The sequence below is a fragment of the Zootoca vivipara genome, chromosome 9 (genome assembly GCF_965207765.1).
Source record: "Zootoca vivipara chromosome 9, rZooViv2.hap1.1, whole genome shotgun sequence".
Lineage (NCBI taxonomy): Eukaryota > Metazoa > Chordata > Lepidosauria > Squamata > Lacertidae > Zootoca > Zootoca vivipara.
The window spans coordinates 2,135,023-2,155,299 of record NC_142592.1 but is presented as its reverse complement, the minus strand read 5'-3'; the positions used below and the strand labels follow the sequence as shown (position 1 = coordinate 2,155,299).

The 20,277-nt window shown below is 39.6% G+C and overlaps 1 protein-coding gene across 14 annotated transcripts in view; it reads right to left on the bottom strand.

Moving 5' to 3' along the window:
- Positions 1-20,277, bottom strand: part of UPF2 (UPF2 regulator of nonsense mediated mRNA decay) — a 49,748-nt gene that overhangs the window by 7,401 nt on the left and 22,070 nt on the right. For all 14 annotated transcript variants that reach the window (XM_088652303.1, XM_088652304.1, XM_088652305.1 and 11 more), the window contains 13 exons: positions 19,527-19,635; positions 16,553-16,666; positions 16,072-16,188; positions 14,005-14,190; positions 12,464-12,667; positions 11,712-11,987; positions 9,879-10,062; positions 8,913-9,052; positions 8,362-8,466; positions 6,284-6,382; positions 4,421-4,588; positions 3,015-3,156; positions 2,224-2,344 (listed from right to left, as the gene is read on the bottom strand). In XM_088652303.1, the coding sequence (XP_088508429.1) occupies positions 2,224-2,344; positions 3,015-3,156; positions 4,421-4,588; positions 6,284-6,382; positions 8,362-8,466; positions 8,913-9,052; positions 9,879-10,062; positions 11,712-11,987; positions 12,464-12,667; positions 14,005-14,190; positions 16,072-16,188; positions 16,553-16,666; positions 19,527-19,635 (1,965 nt within the window). The remainder of the gene's footprint in view (positions 1-2,223; positions 2,345-3,014; positions 3,157-4,420; positions 4,589-6,283; positions 6,383-8,361; positions 8,467-8,912; positions 9,053-9,878; positions 10,063-11,711; positions 11,988-12,463; positions 12,668-14,004; positions 14,191-16,071; positions 16,189-16,552; positions 16,667-19,526; positions 19,636-20,277) is intronic.

Genomic DNA, 20,277 nt, shown 5'->3' with positions numbered 1-20,277 from the left:
CAGAAAGATCGAGGGGGGGGGGACATAGGGTGCTCAACCCTGCCATGAAGGGACCTCTAGATAGGATTGCTGAGAGGAAGGAAGAGCCAAAGACATATAAACAAACATACAAAAATTGTAGAGATGGCAGTATTATTAAAGCATTTTGATTTGAGTTAGGTAAATTCTGCAACAGGAAAGACAAGTTAAGCATCTTAAGTTATAAACTCTCAATCCTTTTTTTTACAGAACCCTTAGAGAAGTAGATGTGGCTGGGGAAACCCAGCCAGATGGACAGGGTATAAATAATAATAATAATAATAATATTATTATTATGCATGGGATATGCTTTCTACACCAGAGATGGAAAAAAAAGAGGCGCATCTAAGGAGCAATCTCTACCCCACCTCAAAAAACCTGTAGCACCTTGAAGCTATAATGGCACTTATATGACAATACAGTCCCCCGTTCCCCGTAACTTCCAATTACACTTCTATATTTGTCAATATCCTCAAATACTTTTTCATCATCTTGTTCTTGATATTCTAGAGTCACTGGAGTAGCAACTGGATTACAATCATCCAAGCCATTTGACTCTAGCAGAGCTTGAATTTTACTACTTTGGCTAATAAAAAAAGAGCCTGATTCATCTCTTTTGCATGTCTAAGTAATTCTTCACTGCTCCTAAATTTTTAATTTCAAAATGTGCTTTCAAACCTTTTTTCAAACTTGTTTTTCTACTTATCTGAATTATAAATCAATAAAAGATCATTAACATAAACCACCAAATAAGCAATTCCATCATTATCAGTGTACAGACATTGATCAGCTTTGCTCTGCTCAAATACAAAAATTTTCAACACACTGTCTAATTTCTTGTTCCAACATCTAGCTGCCTGTTTTAAACCATAAATGAACTTTTTTACTTTGCTTACCAGACTTGGATCTTTCACAAAACCCTGCGGTTGAATAATGTATATTTCTTCTTCAAGTTCACCATATAAAAATGCAGTTTTAATATCAAAATGTGAAACTTTCATTTTATTTTCTGCTGCTATTTTCAACAGTAGCCTAACACTTGAATATTTTGTTACTGGAGCAAAAATTGATTCATAGTCTTCATTGTATTTTTGTGCAAATCCCCTTGCAACCAATCTAGCTCTAAATCTCTCTGCTTGACCTTGTTCATTTCTTTTAATTTTAAATACCCATTTGGAACTGATGGGTTTTCTCCCTTCAGGTAAAGGTACAAGTTCCCAAGTTTCATTTTTATGCATTACTTCCATTACCTCAGACATAGCATTAAACCAACACTTCGCTAATTTTGGTTCCATATCATCAATTTCTTCAAAACATTCTGGTTCTTAACTTACTTTCATTGCTTTATGTCAGTGATGGCCAAATTTGGCCCTACAGCTGTTTCTGGACTACAACTTCCATCATCCCTAGCTAACAGGACCAGTGGTCAGGGATGATGGGAATTGTAGTCCCAAAACAACTGGTGGGTAGAGTTTGGCCATCACTGTTTTATGTGTAGTCTGATAATTTTGAAATTCACTCCGATAATGTACAGGTGCTCTCCTCTCTCTTTCTGAACGTTTTAAAATAGGAGTACTCACTGTTTCAAGTTCTACCTTAACATCAGTTTCTCTATCCTGAAAAGTTTCTCCACTCATTGCTGTTTGTCTCTTAACTTCCTGTGTGATTTTTCAGTTTGTTTCTGTGTCTCACTTTGAGATAATCTCTGACTTGAAGACACACTTCAGAAGTATTTTGTCTACCTTGTGCTTACGCTCATGAAACATGACATCTCTACTCACTATTGCACTTTTGCTTTTTAGAGACCCAGTCTATACCCTTTTGTTTGAGAATCATAACCAATAAATTTACATTCTAACCCCTTGAAGATTGTGCTTGAACATGCACAAAACATTTACATCCAAACACACGCAAATGTCCTAACTTGGGTTTTACACCATGAAGCAACTTATAAGGAGTAGTGTTAGTTACAGAGGTATACGATCTATTTAGAATGTAGTTTGCTGTAACCAATGACAACAAGGCGGTGTTCCTATCACCCCAAGATTCTAAGCAGAGACATGAAGCACTTAACCCCTGAAAGAATTCCCTCTTACCTTAGGATATTATCACTTCTATCCTAAGGGGTTTTTTTATGCTTGAAATAGTGAAAGCTGCAGGAAGTTGAAAACAATGCAATAATCACCCTGTTTCTAGAATACCTACCTTCCGCCAGTTTTAAAGATTAGATCGGCATTAGGTGCTCCCTTTGGATGCTGATAACGAGGCCGCCGTTCCCTGTTGGTATTTGCTGGAGCTGGCCGCTGAGCCAAGGATTGCATCATCTCTGCATATTAAAGATACACATATATAGATAAAAATTTTAAAAGTAAAGAAGGCAGCAGAGGATATGGCTCAGGCAACCCCAAACTTCGGCCCTCCAGATGTTTTGGACTACAATTCCCATCATCCCTAAGCACTGGTCCTGTTAGCTAGGGATCATGGGAGTTGTAGGCCAAAACACCCGGAGGGCCGCAGTCTGGGGCTGCCTGGTGTAGCTTCATTGCAAAATCAAAGGAGTTCCAGGGATGGCTCTCAATTTTTTAATCTTTCAATGAAAGAATCCTGGGAAATGTTCTTTTGTGAAAGAGTTAGACCATGATGCAGCTGAAATACATGAACAATCAATGGAACACATTTATCACAATTTTCCTATTTTTGACAAAATACATTTTTAAAGGCAAAACCAGGCAACCAGCCATACAGGTTGGGTGAAAAAGCCACTTCAAATGATGACAAATGTCTATTTAATTGACACTTATTCGAAAGATTGAATCTTTTAATATTGTTTAATATTGTTTAATTTGGTAGTCAAGAGAATACAGGATCTGTCAATTCCTTCGCAGGAATCTGGAGCAGGTCCACACAAAACCAGTCAAATGGTGCTATGTGGTAGAAGGTTGAACCTCAGCAATAACCTCATCTATATGAAGGCCCTTTGGAAGAGTAACTCATACCTTGATAGTCCTCTTGTTCCTGCCGTTCATTGATATCCAATGTCAATTTTTTCATTCTCATCCTCTCCTCTTGCTCGGCTTGTTGTTGATTCCAGTGATTTGCAGCCAATTGAGATGACATTGGCACATTTAGGATCTTAAACTAAAAACAGATAAGACACCTCTGAGAACTTGTGCTTATTGTTTTATTGCTTGCATATTGCATTTGCATTTTTATCCTGGCTGCATTTTAAAAGTTACTGTAGATATTTATTGTACCATTGTATGGTTATGAGGAAGATTTTTTGTACAATTTATTTCATGTGGTGTCTTATATGTAAGCTCAATGAAAGGAACAAATGTATGACTTAACATGTTCTAGATGGAAGAAAAGTGCACAAATGTTGCTGGTTTTTATTTGCACCAATACTTGCAAACTCTGTAAGTCCAAACTATTTCCAGAAGTGGGTTTTGAGTGAACAGTGGAATGTCAATCAGGTTAAAGCTGACAAAACACCGAGCTAATCCCACAGATTTCAACAGAACAGAACTTCTAAAATGAAAAGGTGAATACTTAGGAAAGAAATGTGCCATTAGCTACAGAACTTTGCTACTTTAAAGTATTTTGTACATTATCATGCCAAGCATTCACACAGAGCTTTGGAATGTACTCAGAGCCTTTCACAGACATTCATTTGTTCTATTCCTTACAACTATCCTGCAAGGTAGATCATTATGATTCCCATATCTCAGATGGACGGCCCAGGAGAGACAGTGGCGCCCCTAGCAAGATCATAGGAGAGGAAAGATTTGAAGTAGATGCTTCATGATTCATAGTTTTTGGTTTCAGATCCCATGTTAACATCAGCTCTTGATCCAGTCTAACATGCGGCTACTGCTGTGCTATAATGGCTGTAATATAATTAAGCTAAGTGATATCCTTTAAAAGTGAAAATATTCTGGGAATACATTATTCTATTTTAACAGCAATTTCACCATTTTCATGAATCACAGCTAGATAAAAATTATTCAAACGTATATCACTCTCCATATATTTTTTAGAAGTAGTTTCTTGCTTTAGGCCCATATTTATGAGATGGGGAAGGATTAATGGTATTTTTTTTAAAAAAAGTTCTCCCAAAGGAAGGAAGGCAAACAGAAAGTCCATTTGACGCTTCAGTTCCTTATGATAGTCTGACTAAGACATGTGAGAGCCACAGCTGGCATTCCTATTTGCCCTCCAAAAACAAACCAGTTTCAAAAGGAGATGACGACAACTATGCAGCCCCTTTCCAAAATCAAGTAGTAGAGTCACTGAGCCACATTTCCCAAGACAGCAGTCAGTGAAGTATACAGGATGACAAAAATTATGAATGAAATTAATGTTGAAAAGGGCAAAAATAACTCCCTTGTACACAAGGCCTCACCTGTTGCTTGTTGCCTTTTCGCGTTAACATGACAAAAGGCATGGTGTCTCCAGATTCAGACTCTCCTTCCCCACCACCCAGAGGCGGACCCTTCTTCAGCTGGCTCTTGAGATGCAAAGGAATTGCAACGTCTAACTGATGCACTTTCACCGATTCCCCACTCCTTTGCTGAAAAGGCAAGAAAGGAAGGTAACGACAAAACCAGGATACTATTCTTTAATTTAGAAAAACAAGCAGGGTTGTGCTTAACAAGTTAATTCCAGGGCTGCCTCACACACCACCAGGTGGTTTTTAAGGCTCCTATAAGTCATAATGAGAACCTAGGCCTTTCAGCCTTACTTCCAGGTTCAAATGTTTGGAATTAGAAATGGTAGGTGGGTCAGCAAAATTATAAATTAAAGGCATATGCTGACAATGTGGTTTTAACATTGGAAAACCCACTAGAAAGTGAGCCGGCAGTACTGAAAGAAATGATGGAGTCTGGTAAATTGACAGGTTTTTAATTGAACAAAGATAAAACAAAAATGTTGAGTTAAAAAACCTGGATAGTCAACTTATGAAGGGTTTAGAAAGAGTCAGTGGTTTGAAGAGTGAAAAAAAGTGAAGTACTTGGGGATATGGTTAACAACGAACAATCATATTATTATGGTTGTTGTTTAGTCGTTTAGTCCGACTCTTCGTGACCCCATGGACCAGAGCATGGCAGGCACTCCTGTCTTCCACTGCCTCCCGCAGTTTGGTCAAACTCATGTTGGTCCCCTTCTCCTAGTGCCCTCCATCTCTCCCAACATCAGGGTCTTTTCCAGGAAGTCTTCTCTTCTCATGAGGTGGCCAAAGTATTGGAGTCTCAGTTTCAGGATCTGTCCTTCCAGTGAGCACTCAGGGCTGATTTCCTTCAGAATGGAGAGGTTTGATCTTCTTGCAGTCCATGGGACTCTCAAGAGTCTCCTCCAGCACCATAATTCAAAAGCATCAAGAGCCAGTGTGGTGTAGTGGTTAAGAGCGGTAGACTCGTAATCTGGGGAACCGGGATTTGATTCTTTAATTCCTCCTCACTTTCTGCCATCAAGGTTGTGTCATCAGCATATCTGAGGTTGTTGATATTTTCTTCCGGCAATCTTAATTCTGGCTAGGGATTCACCCAGTCCAGCCTTTCTCATGATGAATTCTGCATATAAGTTAAATAAGCAGGGAGACAATATACAGCCTTGTCGTATTCCTTTCCCAATTTTGAACCAATCAGTTATTCCATAACAAGTTCTAACTGTAGCTTCTTGTCCCACATAGAGATTTCTCAGGAGACAGATGAGGTGATCAGGCACTCCCATTTCTTTAAGAGCTTGCCATAGTTTGCTGTGGTCGACACAGTGAAATGATTTTGCGTCGTCAATGAAGCAGAAGTAGATGTTTTTCTGGAACTCTCTAGCTTTCTCCATAATCCAGCGCATGTTTGCAATTTGGTCTGCCCCTTCGAAATCCAGCTTGCACTTTTGGGAGTTCTCTGTCCACATACTGCTTAAGCCTGCCTTGTAGAATTTTAAGCATAACCTTGCTAGTGTGTGAAAAGAGCGGAATTGTGCGGTAGTTGGAGCATTTTTTGGCACTGCCTTTCTTTGGGATTGGGATGTAGACTGATCTTCTCCAACCCTCTGGCCACTGCTGAGTTTTCCAAACTTGCTGGCATATTGAGTGTAGCTTCTGAATTCCTCTTTGCAGCCACATCAGAGAAGATAAGCACACAAGCTGGGGTGGGGGGTGGGGGTTGATGTACAAGGAAGAATGGTAAAATAACCCCTCCATGCTAAGTGTCATTGTGTATAATGGATACCAATAAGAGTGACTGAATGAAAAGCCCATTAATACCTGTAAATTTTCAAGCATCATTTTGTCCAATGCCTGAATGAAGTCTTCATCTTCAGCACATGGGACACGCTTAAGTCCACCTCCTTTAATCATGACTTCCTGTTAAATAAGGGAGGGCAGGGAAACAACGTTATTATGTTCTTTAGATTAATGTGCATGAATTAACCCTCAATTGGGGTTGGCCAACAGGCTGAATCTTGCCTGTGAAGCAATATATGGCCACCAATAGTCATGCAAAGTTTTAAAATAAAAATGTGGGATAATTTCAATCATTAGGACAAAATGCTTTCAAAAAGGTAGAGAGAAGTAGAAAATAGTCCATGTTTTAATGCTCTGGCATTTGTATGTAATGCAGCTCAGGCATGTACTGAAGTGCATGTGCTCCGCTCACTCCTTACTGCTACATGCAGCTGGCTGTATTCTTTGGAACCAAGCCACTCTGAAGAAGTTGGGAGGATGGCAAAAATAGGAAGGTGGCTGGAGTATGTGCCTGGCTCACTGAGGCTAAACAGAAGACAAGGAAGCAGGGCTTTTGGATGGGTCAACAGCCTTAAATTCATTCAGACTACTGGTCAGAGGGAATTCGTACAATTACAAGCTCTCACTATAATTAAGGCTTTCTAGTTCTAACTATTAGGTTTAATGCTAAATTCTTACTTTGAGTTATGTAGGTTTCATATTGGGTTTTCTCCACAACACACACATTGCTTCAGATAGAGGAGGAAATAGGCTTGCTTTATAAAAGGGACACCAGGACACCACTTGTATCTCTCAGAAAACAAGGCTACTTTTCAGATTAGTTTCTAATACCGGAAGTTGAGTTAGCTGAAGCACAAGTTTTCTTTAGCCGCCCCTTATTTTAAATTACAAATAAAGGAGCTGCACTATGTATTTGTTCTCATAAAGTCTTAGCTTCAGATCCTGTGCATAGATGTTGCCAATACAAAAGCTGGCAATACAACAGTAAATTTCGTTCAAGGGTAATATGACCAATTCTATGAGGTACTATTTGTTTTCATTCATGCTCTTCCATAACACAAGACTTCTACGGTAGGCATTTTGTAGGTTTCTGATAAATCCAGTCTGGAGCCAAACATGTTACATCTTCGTAACTTGATATTCATATGAATTCGTGTGAATTGATAATCCAAACTAATTAATATTAACACCTGCGTACTTAATGGCCTGGTTTGCATGCACCTGGTTTGAATTTATGTGCTTGTGTTTTTCTCTGCACTGTGGTGCACAGGAGTTTTGCCAAGTTTAGATTCACTTTCAAAGAATCTCAGCTTAGACTCACCTAAGAGCCAAGATCTTGGCTTACAACAAACAGTGGTTTAAAAAGCCAGCTTCATAACCCATGATTTGAAATTGACTCGTTTACTAACCAACCACCATTTTAAAGGAGAACTCTTGGTTCTATGTAATGCTGAGCAAGATTTTATGAATGAACACTAAATTCAACCAAAGTCCTTTTTCTGGCAACTCAAGAGTAAGAGAACAGAGGGGGAAAGAGTTCAAGTCCAATGTTTTGCTTGGGCTTGTGGACTCTTGTCCATGTAATACTGCTGAAACAGTAAACCATGATGTGTGGTGTGACTTGAATGCAGTGTGCACAGAGCTTTTGGTATGCGATGTTCATCTTAAAGTTGGAATTTGCTCCAGAATGCAGTGTGAAGTGTGGAGATTGTTACCCATTCCAAGAAGAACTGAAGTGGCTGCCAATCCACCTGGCCAAGTTTAAGGTGGTGGTTGTTGGCGTCTTCTCTCAATAGATGTAGCTGTTCATAGAGACCTTCAGATGAGTCAGCCTACTCAAATTCATCTTGCGGTATCTGGGGGGAGGGTGTTTTCTGTTGTGGAACTCAGCTTTTGGAATATGGCAAGCACCAACTTGGATGTTTTGGTGCTTGCTAAAGACATTTGTTCATCCAGGCATTTGCTGGTCATTAATATCAAGCCTACAGTACTTATGCGGCTTGCTGTGGATTGAGACCACTTCTACTGTTATGAATCGACCTTCTAATGAATCTTTTAAAGAAATGTTTTAAATAAATAAATAGTACAGCAATACATACAGTATTTTCTTCATCAGTTTCATTCTCCTTATTAGAGTCTGTGAGATAATCAGTATTTTCTTCTTCCTCCTCTTCTCCCTCTTCGTCGTCATTATCAGAGCCCTCCTGAAATGTTTACTGGAGTTTTAATGCATAATCATAAACCATGTTTTAATGAAATTGATATACACGCACTTAAATTTACACTGTTTCAGAAACCTCTCCTCCATGTTCATTTTAGTTCTGCTTAGCCTGTTGATGGTGAGTGAAGCTCACTCAGAACCAGTTGCACTGTGCATGGCATGCATATGCTCATTCAAGTTCAGAAACTCATTTACCCCCACTTCTACCCTACTTAATAAATGACCAGAGCTCCGAGAGACTCAAAGGGGGTCTGGCAAATCATACTTCTCTGCGGCAGTAGAAGGACCTTGAGTGCAATAACTATCAGGTTACCTCAGTCTTTGAAATTTGGAGCCTCAACTGGTAATTGCTCATTATGATTGGCAAACAGTTACACAGCCCATCCCCTCAAATTATAGTTAAGTAAATTAATGGTGGAAAAAGAATACCTCCTCCTCTGGCTCATTTATTTCACTTTCATTTCCAGATTGCTCTTCTATCTCGACTCCACCTTCTTCTTCCTCCTCATCTTCCTCAAGGGTCTCTCCCTCAGTAATTGACTCTTTAGAGTCCTTGTCATTCACAAGGCCTAAGAAAGGAAATAAGAAAGGAAATAAGAATTATTAATGAGTGGCATTAGAAATAATTCTGACCATGTCTGAGATCCAACACACACGTACTTTTAAGGACTACTGAAATCAGTGGCTACTCACTCCCAGGTAACTAAGGTCAGGACTGCAGTTTTACTTGAGATACATGCAAAGGGTCAAGCTAAGTTTACCAACAATTCTCAGTCCATTTTACTATTACTATTTTCTTTTGATACATGCTTACCCTATCTTATTAACAGAGAACCACAAAAATAATGGCTTTTGTTACTTGATTCAATTGCTTTTTATAGTTTTGTTGCCAGCACTAAGCATGTGATCAAAATGTAGAATGCGTGTCAAAGGAATTATGCCATTATCTAACAGAAAAAGGGGTTGTGAGAATTGATATTAAATGCAAGGTTATTATTTATGTTATATTCTGATTCTAGGGAACACTTAGTCCTTCTGGGAAAGATAAAGGAACAAAAGATCTCTGCACATTAGAAGTAGCACAACACACAGGACAGTAGCACAACACACTCGGGTTGCAAATGTGATCCGTGTGGGAGGCACGTTCTCAACCCGCAGCGCCATGTCTGCGCACAAACAGGTCGCAATTCTACGCAAAGCACGATTTAGCGCTTCTGCACATGCACCGAAACCTGGAAGTAACCCGTTCGGGTACTTCCGGGTTCGGCGCAGGACACAACCTGAACAGATGCAACCTGAAGCGTCTGTAACCCGGGGTATGACTGTATAGCCAAAAAATGCAGAAACAGACAACAATGATTTCAGTTCCTTTCATTCTTGATGTAGCATTCTTACCTAGTTTGATTAAAAATTCCCTTTCCAGTTCTTGTACCTGCCTAACAGATTCTTCCAGGGAATTGCAGAGTTTTATCTTTGGTCTCAATAATTCTAATGTATCACTGATCATATAGTCAATGTCTATAGGGAACGGGTGATCTTTTGTCCAAACATCCAGGCTTTTCTTCCACCAAACATACCTCTGGAAAGACACAGATAATTGCAAAACAGATAGGCAACCACTAGAATTAGTCTAGTAGTGTAATTCAGATCTTAACATACAAATCTAAAACAAGGAACAAGGCTAAATTATCCCTAGGAGAAAAGCTTCAGGCTTTGGAGGAATAACCAGTTTAAATATCTTTTTCATTTTATTATGCATTGTTTCCCAAAAGCCTTTAGCTTTTTCACATGTCCGCCACATATGAAGAAACGTCCCTTCATTATGTTTACACTTCCAGCATTTATTTGACATAGTCTTAAAAATCTTTACCAATTTATTTGGCATTAAACGCCACCTGCATATAATTTTCATGTATTTTCCTTTAAAGTAAAACAGGCTGTATATTTCATATTCACTCTCCACAGTAGTTCCCATGGGGTCATATGAATATTGTGACCAAAATCTTTAGCCCAGTGTATCTTTGCTGATTTAACCGATTCATCTTTCGTTTCCCATTTCAATAACATTTTACAGTGTTTTTGAGATCAGTGTAATGGTGCCAGGCAAGCCTCCCTTCCACAAACAGGCCAACTATTGATTGAATGATACTACAGTTTCTTCTTCATTTAATTCATTTAATTGTTTTATTAACTTCTCTTGTCTCTCTCAATGATTTTGTTTTGTCCTTATAATTCTTCTCCTTTTCATCCTGGGATTACTCTTCAGTCATGCCTTCTTCACCTAATTTGCACTGCTGAACAAATGTGGCATAAATTCCACCTAGTGTCAGTCAGATTTAACACAATTTTATTGTCCTCCATTCTACCCTTTTCATTCAACTATTCTGCAACTCTTACTTTGGGCTGGTGACCCAACTGCGATCCTATCTGGACAGGGATAGTCTAACTTCTCTTGTCTATGCATTATACATAGGGCTTCCTCTGAAGACAGTTCAGAAGCTTCAGCTGGTGCAGAATTCAGTGGCAAGGTTGCTAACTGGGGAAATATGGTTTGAGCATATAATGCCAATCCTGGCTCACCTGCACTGTCTGCCTATTAGTTTCTGGGCCCAATTCTAAGTGCTGGCTTTGACCTATAAAGCCTTAAACGGTTCAGGGCCACAAGACCTCAAGGATCACCTCTCCACATGTGGACCGACCCAGACCCTGCAATAATCATTTGAGACCCTTCTTCAAGTACCTCCCTCAACAAGATGTCCAGAGAGTGGCAACACAAGAACAGGCCTTTTCTGCAGTGGCTCCCTGTTTGTGGAAGGGAGGCTTGCCTGGCATCATTATTATAAATCTTTAGTCACCAGGCAAAAACTTTCCTCTATATTTAGGCCTTTGGTCTGTAATTATCTGTGGCCTTTTAGAAGTGGATGATATGTCTTTAATACAATATATTTCTTTTTCCTCTTGGCTTTAATGTATCTGTTGTTGTGGGGGTTGGGGGGGTGTCTGTCTGTCTGGTTGGTTGTAAGTTGCTTTAGGCTGCCCTGGGCAGGATAAAGCGCCTAACAAATTTAATAAATAACATTCTTCTGGTGACCATCCAAATACATCTTAATAGTACTCTCATTTCTATATGTTACTTTGTGAGGGGTATGCCTATTTCCAATAAAATAATAAATAAGTAATATGTAAGAGACAAATTTGGTCACAGGGAAAGATGAAGCTTGTTCCTACCTGGAAATAGACCAAGAAGCAATCAAGTTTCCGTTTGCTGGATCCTCTGTCAAAGTATTGCCCACAGGTGTCAAGGATGGTGCACACCAGTCGAATTCGGAAAAGATGTTCTGGAGGATCAAGTGGGCTAGATGTACCATCCGAATTCACACCAAATGATGTAAAGGAGTACAGAGTTCGAAATATTACTGCCGACTCCACCATTCTGTAATTGTACAGTTCACCCAGGAACTTGGCACTGCTGATCCTCCGCTGGTTAAATTTTGGCTGATTAACCTTCAGCAAACAAAATACCACTGACATGTTAACATACACTTCTGAAACACTAGATGAAGTTCGATACCCTGCAGAGGCCTCATAATGTACTATGATTAAGCAAAAAGCTGTAAAGATGGAGGTAACGGTGGGGCTGCCTGCACTACTGTTCATGATAAATTAGCATAATTTAGTGGAGTGCAGTGTAAACATGCAGATTAGAGAATTTTGATCCAGGCCTCTCCATCCCTCAGTATCTCACATGCATACTTTATCAGTTAACCAATGAAAACTTGTCCTAAGAACTACCAATCCAGTCTAGCCATTTATGTCAAGGACAACGATGCTATAAAACAACCATGTCAACTCCTACCATCCTTCCTCAACCATGGGCCTCAAATGATTATAAAAAAGTTAAAGTACATAATTTCTAAACTTCTTTTAAAATGTTTTGTACTATGTTCTATTTCACATAGAAAAGCTTAAAAGTGTTTTACCTCCATTCCTAGCCGAATATCCTCTAGGACACCATCCACAACATGAATTCCAACATCCTCTTGGTAAAGTACCAGTCCTGCTAAAAGGTTGGCTACACAGTGAATACTATTGTATTTCACATTCCAGATGTTGATCATACAGCATATCACATAGTCTTTCACTTCAGGGTCATGCCAGGGCAATTTGCGCATCTGTCTCAGGACCTGAACAAGATTTTAAAGAAACTTAACTCAAAAAGAAAAAAAACAAAGTTGGATGCTTTACATACATATATGTTGATTATTAAGTAAAATTACTCCCCCTCCCTCAAAGAAAAAAGTACTTTGGGATACCCATAGTTCATTGTGACCCGTTATCTTAACACACACACACACACACACACACACACACACACAAAAACTCAGAGCCGACATATGAATCCATCACATAAAAGTGCTACTGCTGTCTTTAGTCATGCTACAAAGGATTTCCCATTCATCCCTTGAAGAAAGGACTGAAGCCAAGAAAGGACTCCCAGTAGAAATTGGAGAAATTGGTACCAACAGACTTGGTACACTCTGACCTGTGAATCTTTGCTGACGAAGAATTGTCGAAACAGGGCCTTGTATTGATTTTTTACTGGAATTTATTTTTATTTGCCTACTATACTGGGAATGATTCCTATTTGAACTCTTCATCACACAAATAAAACCTTGTGAAGATGTATTTGAAATTCGTTTTTCTTCTGGCCCGAGTTCTTACAATTTACTGTTTATTTCAATGAGGACTCACAACTCATTGTAAACCCCCAAAAGAGTAAAGGGAGGATTCACATCAAGAACCCCACCAGAAGCAAGCCCTGTGGAAGGGGTTCTGCTTGCACAACAGGATTTCCCCCTTCTCCCCCCCCCCGAAATTTGCCTGGGGAAGAGCAAGAGAAGCCCCAGAACAGTACCTGAGGGAAAGCTGATGTTTCCACAGGCAGAACATTTGTAAAATTTGTTTTTTTAATAACTATCATGCTGTTAGATGTGCCACAAAATGCATTAGTATGCTGCAGAGAAACAGACGGGCTTGTAGAATGCTATAGACAAGTAGTTTTTGGAGGCTTATTTTCAAAGTCTAGGTGCTAAACTTAACAAATGTAAGAATCTTTGCTATGGTCCATGGGGTCACGAAGAGTCGGACACGACTAAACAACTAAACAACAACAACAACAACAAGAATCTTTGCTTTAAGTAAATCTTTACATGATATACTTAACATATTGCTCCTGAGGACTTAAGTACTTTAATGTAATTTAATATTCAAGACAATATTCAGGTGTATTAGTTTGCAGTTAGCTTTCTGATCTACACTTTCCCATTCATTTTAGCATCCTTCAGCTTACTTCCCTGATTGTCTCATTCATTTTAAAAATATTAAAACAGGAAAAAAATTAATTTAAAATCCTATGTACTTTAGATTTCGTGCTTTAGAAGTTATTCTAGGATAAAATTCCATTCTTCTATTCCTGGGAAATGGTTTTGGGGAAAACCCACCAAGATTGAAGAGAACGCACCTTCTCAGTAGTGACTTTGGAGAGATCCTTATAAAGGAGCTTCCGAATATACTCCTGGAGAGGAGGGCGTTTCTTTTTCACTGTTTTCTCAGCGGGAGGAGGATTGCAGTAGTAGTAGGCATTTTCCACCATGGTGACATAGCGTGCATCCAGGTGCATTGCTTGTTTCTTTCGCATCATTTGTTCCTGGAAACAAAGAGAAATAATCACCCTGTGCAGAAATACTAAGTTTTCATAAGAACCATCTGTTGTGTTCTTCTAGCTCAGGGGTGGCCAACTCCCAAGAGACTGCGATCTACTCACAGAGTTAAAAACTGGCAGTGATCTACCCCCTTTCTGGGGTTCAGGTCAAAGTTGTTGAGTTTTTCAGGGAGGAGCTAAAATGTTGAGCTTTTTTTTAGGGGAGCCACAGTTGTTCAGCTTCTTTGGGGGGAGCCAGTGATCTACCGCAGACGTCCAGTGATCTACCAGTAGATCACGATCGACCTGTTGGACATCATGCCTGTTCTAGCTAAAGCAAAAGCCAAAACCTATTTTCTACCAAGACAATCATACTGTGAAATATTATATGGCTCACAAGCTAAAATCTACTTAGCTTTCCTACATTGCACCTCTAACAACTATTGCTGAATGTGCAGCCCTATATTTTTAACTATAATTTGATAATGTAGGAAGGTAAGACACATATCCTTGCTCCTTGTGCTTTCTACCCACCAAGGCCACAGATAGCTAAGCATATAATTCTCCACTGAAATTCAGATGGCTACCAAAGGGGGAGCCAATTCTCCCTGTCAGTAAGCAACTGCCACAAATCTCAATCCTCAAACCCAGGGGTCAGCAAGGCTTACCGGGCATAGGCCAGATCACTCCTGCAGAGATCCTTTGTGGGCCAGATTGGCGCAGCGTGACGCCGGAAATCGCTTCTGCGCATGCCCAGAGACTGAAAATCGCACCTGCACAGAAGCGGTTTTTGGCGCCTGGGCATGTGCAGAAGCAGTTTCCGGCGTTACGGACGTGTGAAGACGCGATTTCCAGTGTCTGAGCATGCAAAGAAGCGATTTCTAGAGCCACAGAAGAGAGTCCCTGCACCGTGCCATGCCTGTTTAGCGCAACACACGGGGACTCGCCAAGCGAGCAGCTCGGTTCGGGGGTGGCTCATGGGTTGGCGACCCCTACACAAACCCTTATCCCAGGCATCCCCAAACTTCGGCCCTCCAGATGTTTGGGACTACAATTCCCATCATCCCTGACCACTGGTCCTGTTAGCTAGGGATCATGGGAGTTGTAGGCCAAAACATCTGGAGGGCCGCAGTTTGGGGATGCCTGCCTTATCCTGTAATATATGTGGATGTTCCAGGAAGCGACTTGTAGGAGGAAATAGCTGATTTGTGATTTGTGTGACTTTGCCCCCGAGGACAGACTGCATAAAATAAAATGTGTTACACTGGGTATGGAAGTGTCTCTTCTGCCACAGGAATTGGCCCACCACCTGGTAAGCATTAGAATAATATCTTAGAACATTTTATTGTAACTATGGCTTTGAAAGAGTTGTCAAAGAACAACTTGAGGAAAGGTTGAAGTGTTTGGGGACTTTTTAGTTCAGAGAAAAGATGAATAAGAGGTGACATGATGAAAGTTTATAAATTTTTGCATGGCATGGAGAGAAAACATTTTTCTCCCTCTCACAAACTAGAATTTGTGGGCATTCAATGAAGCTGAATGTTGGAAGGTTCAGAACAGCTAAAAGAAAGTGCTTATTCACGCAGCACAGGGCTTAACTATAGAACTCGCTCCCACAGGAGGCAGTGATGGCCACAAACCTGGATGCAGATTAGACAAATTCACAGGGAAGGCTACTAGCTACGATGGCTATGCTCAGAAGCAGCAATACTTCTGGATACCAGCTGCTGGAAGCTGCAGGAGGGAGAGTGCTCTCGTGCTCAGGGACTGCATGTGCTTAGCCCACTTAGTAAGAAAAGGAGACTGGACTAGATGGGCCATTGGCCTCACCTAGCAGGCTGTTATGCTTATGTTTTAAAAACAGCTCTTTAAAAAATTTATTCTTACCAAAAGGACACTAGTTCTCAAATGAGATTCTGGAGATCTGAACAGGAATCTACCACAAGTCTCCAACAATGTACATGCCATTTCAATATGGTGATGAGAGAAGTCAGACAAGAGCATCTGTGGAAATAAATTACATTTAGAATGCCTTACATACTAAAAACATTAATTTATCAGAGTATTCAGAGTGGGATCAAAATAAACCTTGTTAGGGGCTAAAGTAAAATGTGAAATTCTTAAAGTGGTAACACAGCTTCATCCCATCTTATCTATAGTGATGGAATTCCAATTCTTAAAAATATGCAGTACTGTACATTAAATGATAATATACAACCCCACCCACTGTCGATCACGCCCAATTATTCTCTCTGCCATTATAAAAAGTATATTGAGACACAGCTTTGTATAGAGAACCTCTGAGTATCCCAGGAAAATAAAAGAAAAAGGGGATGTGAACTGATCCTCAGAGTACTTGAGCACCAACCTTTAAGCAATGCAGAGTGTCACTTTTGGAGAACATTTTAAACTTAGTAAGTTCGCCAATGAATCGCACAGTTTTATTCTTTGTTTCAATGTTGATCTGGTCCTTCTTTCTCACCTAAACATAGGAATATAGGAAGATTTACTTTTAGTATGCAACGAATTAATATTTTATTGCCTACAACAGATATGCAGCTGTCTATTTGATTGTTCGTGTGTGTGCATACACACACGCCAGAGTGTAACAAGGGGGTGGGGTAGTGCAGTACAAGGAGAAGCAGAAGAATGGTATGAGAATAGCCTTAGTTGTTAAATTGAAATCTGGCTTTATTACTGCAGTTAAGGCAGTTAAAAAATTAAAACAGTGTTTCTTGGTATAAAAATTGCCACTGGATGTACCGTATTTAGGATGCAAATAATAAAAACAGTATAATATTTTCAGGGATATAGCTAAAATATTCAGTTCTTTTTCTGGAGGATTTCAATTAGTTAACTGAATTACAATCAAAGAAGGGGTCCTATAAATAATGTTTGGACGTTATAAAAACATGGGTTCAAAATTCACAACAAAGGCAAACAAATGATATGTGGATATATTTGCATCAGGAAATATGGAATTATGTTCCTCCATTCTTCCCAAATATTCTCAAGATTTCCCTCTTGGTGCCAGATTCTATGCATCCAGGACTGCCGAGGCCCAGATTGTCCTGCTTCTTTGTTCATGAACAGGTAAAAGATTCCATAAAATAACCAATATTAAATGCAATTTATTGATGGGATATTGAAACACAGTGGCCAGAATCCAAAGAAGTATACAGTGAGTCTCACACGCCCCAGGAGTATTGGGCTTGTGCTTCATTAACAGTCCCTCTCCATGCTAAGTAGAAATCAAGTGGACTTTCAAATGCAAATTGAGATATGGCACAGGAGATTGCTGTTTAAAGAAGTAACAAGCCAAAACTCTGAGTCCCAGCCAATAGTCACATTAGTACTAAAAGTTAATGCAACAAATATCTTTATAAGATTGGACTGCAGATTTAATCGGTAGAGTTATCATCATATTGGTACTCTTTATAACAGTAATAACATCCTATAGACTTTTAATTTCTTAAATTAGTTCTTAACTTATAGTGAAGTGGCCAGGTGAATCATTAAAAATTAAATATGACTCTCTCTGGCCAAATTAGGTTTTTATTACATACCTGTTTATTTGGGGTGGGGGTATTTTTGAAGAATGACTGCTTTATGATATACAAAAACGCACAATTACAAAACCATGCGAGAGCAGAGACATTTATTGATTTGATTTAGTATTCTGTATGCATTCTGTATTCAGGTGGAGCTGTGTGATCAGAAGGTCGGCAGTTCAAATCCCCACAACCGGGTGAGCTCCCGTTGCTCGGTCCCAGCTCCTGCCAACCTAGCATCTCGAAAGCACGTCGAAGTGCAAGTAGATAAATAGGGACTGCTACAGTGAGAAGGTAAACGGCGTTTCCATGTGCTGCTCTGGTTCGCCAGAAGTGGCTTTGTCATGCTGGCCACATGACCTGGAAGCTGTACGCCGGCTCCCTCGGCCAATAACGCGAGATGAGCGTCGCAACCCGAGAGTTGGTCATGACTGGACCTAATGGTCAGGGGTCCCTTTATTCATTAACATTTTTATTTTATAAAATTGTTCAAATATATCATCCTTGGCGTTTTCTAAGAATTAATTGTTCAACAAAATCTCTCTTTTTTTAGTACCAGTTTGAGGTGTCATACTTTTGGGGTACCACATGAGAGGATGCGTGAGAATATTCCAGATTAAAAATGCAACTGCTGCATATCTCCTTTGTTGATGTGGTCCAATGAAGCTCTTTGCTGGAAGTGGGGGACTGCAGTTACATGAACTGCTGTAAAGGCAACTGGTTTTTCTATTTTAAACTTCCAGATTTAAACTAGCAGATAGGTTGCATTTTCTGCATACAGTGCACACATCATAGAACTCTGTAGCATTTTCACTGAGCTCCTGAGACCACACTGCCTCATGGAAATCTATATCTAATATATACCACTGTATCATATATACCGGCATCACATTGATTTACAACAAATCAAAGAAACGAAATAATAAAATAGCAGTAAGTTAAAAACAAATTAAAAGCAAAAATAAATTAAAGCAGCTCAAATCAACAGCTCAGTCAGTAAACCATGAGACTCTTAAACTCAGTGATCAAGCTGGAATACAGGCAGTGATCATTTTGCATGTGTCCAATTGACACACGACCACCACCATGTGTGTTATTTCAGCCCCGGAAGGGGGCAGAGCAGGCATGCAATGACCTGGAACGCAAACCCCGCTCAAAGGGAGAGTTGCTTGTATATGGGTTCAGGTGGTCCCTGGGGTATCCTAGATCAAAGTTGTTCAGGGATTTGTAAATCAGTATAAGAACTTTGAATTGGGCTTGGTAACAGACCAGCAGCCAGTGCAGCTGTTTTAAGAACTGTGTCGCATGTTCTCAAAGCTCCCATCAGAAATCTGGCTGAAGCATTCTCTACCAGCTGGAGCTTCAGAACCAGACCCAAAGGCAGCCCTACATAAAGAGCATTACAGTAACCTAACCTTAAGGTTACCAATGCATGGACTACAGTGGTGAGGCGTAGCTGGTGAAACAGATGAAGCTGGTAAAATGGTAACAAAAGACACCTGGTCTTAGGATATTCTGAAGATTAACATCTATAACAAAACCCATTCTCTTGTTAGATACAACTATTAATGTCTGTTCAAAAATATACATATTGCTGGTCAGACATCAGTTTATTGAGTAATACATTGAAAACTTACTCTCACAAACTGAGTCTTACTCGATAAAAACAGCATCATCATATTCCATTATGACAGCATGTCAGCATGATTACTTTTAACTTTTCACATTGTGTATTTTAAAACATTTCCTAAATGAATGTATCTGTGAGATGCAAAACAAATATAAACTTACATGGAATCTGAAGTCACCTTTTAGCATGGAACAGAGATCCTCTGCTACATCAGACATACAAGGATGTAATGTGCCAACCAGCCGTGCATAAAAGGGTAGCAAATCCAGCCTGCAAACAAAAGGTTACACATGCAATATAGCATTATTTTATAAAGAACAATATTACAGTTCTAACTGTTCTGTTTCGTAAATGTACTTCTGATATATTTATACATGTACATTCAGCTACCTTCTTGGAAGGAATATCTCTTTTTTTCCTACAGGTAAGTAGATGTTGATCATATTTCTTTGACTATACAGAACTACATACATGAAGGTGGAGAAGAAATGAATGGAATCTGCTCACCTGTTCTGTAAACATTCAAATGCCACTACTGAAATGCCATTTCTAGAGTCCACTGCCTATTTAACTTCATAGAGTCCACAAACACTGCCTATTTAACTTCATAAAATCCAAATTTGTCTAAATACTAGGGTGGGGTATGAAACTCTCATGAGGGATGAAATGTGTCAATATTTAATCCAGTTACCTGTTGGAAGATGATGTTTGAAAGCCTTTTATTCTTGCTAGGATTAATTAATGACTAAACAGTGGCATCTGTTTGCATTAGAGATGACATTTTTTTTTTGGAACTAATTAGGCATCTACATGTTTTTGTTTACCATGCTCCTGTTGCTTTGGGAGGTCATTTTAGCTTAAACCATTGTTTGGTGTCCCCGTTACTTTAGGTATCTCTGCCATGACCATTAA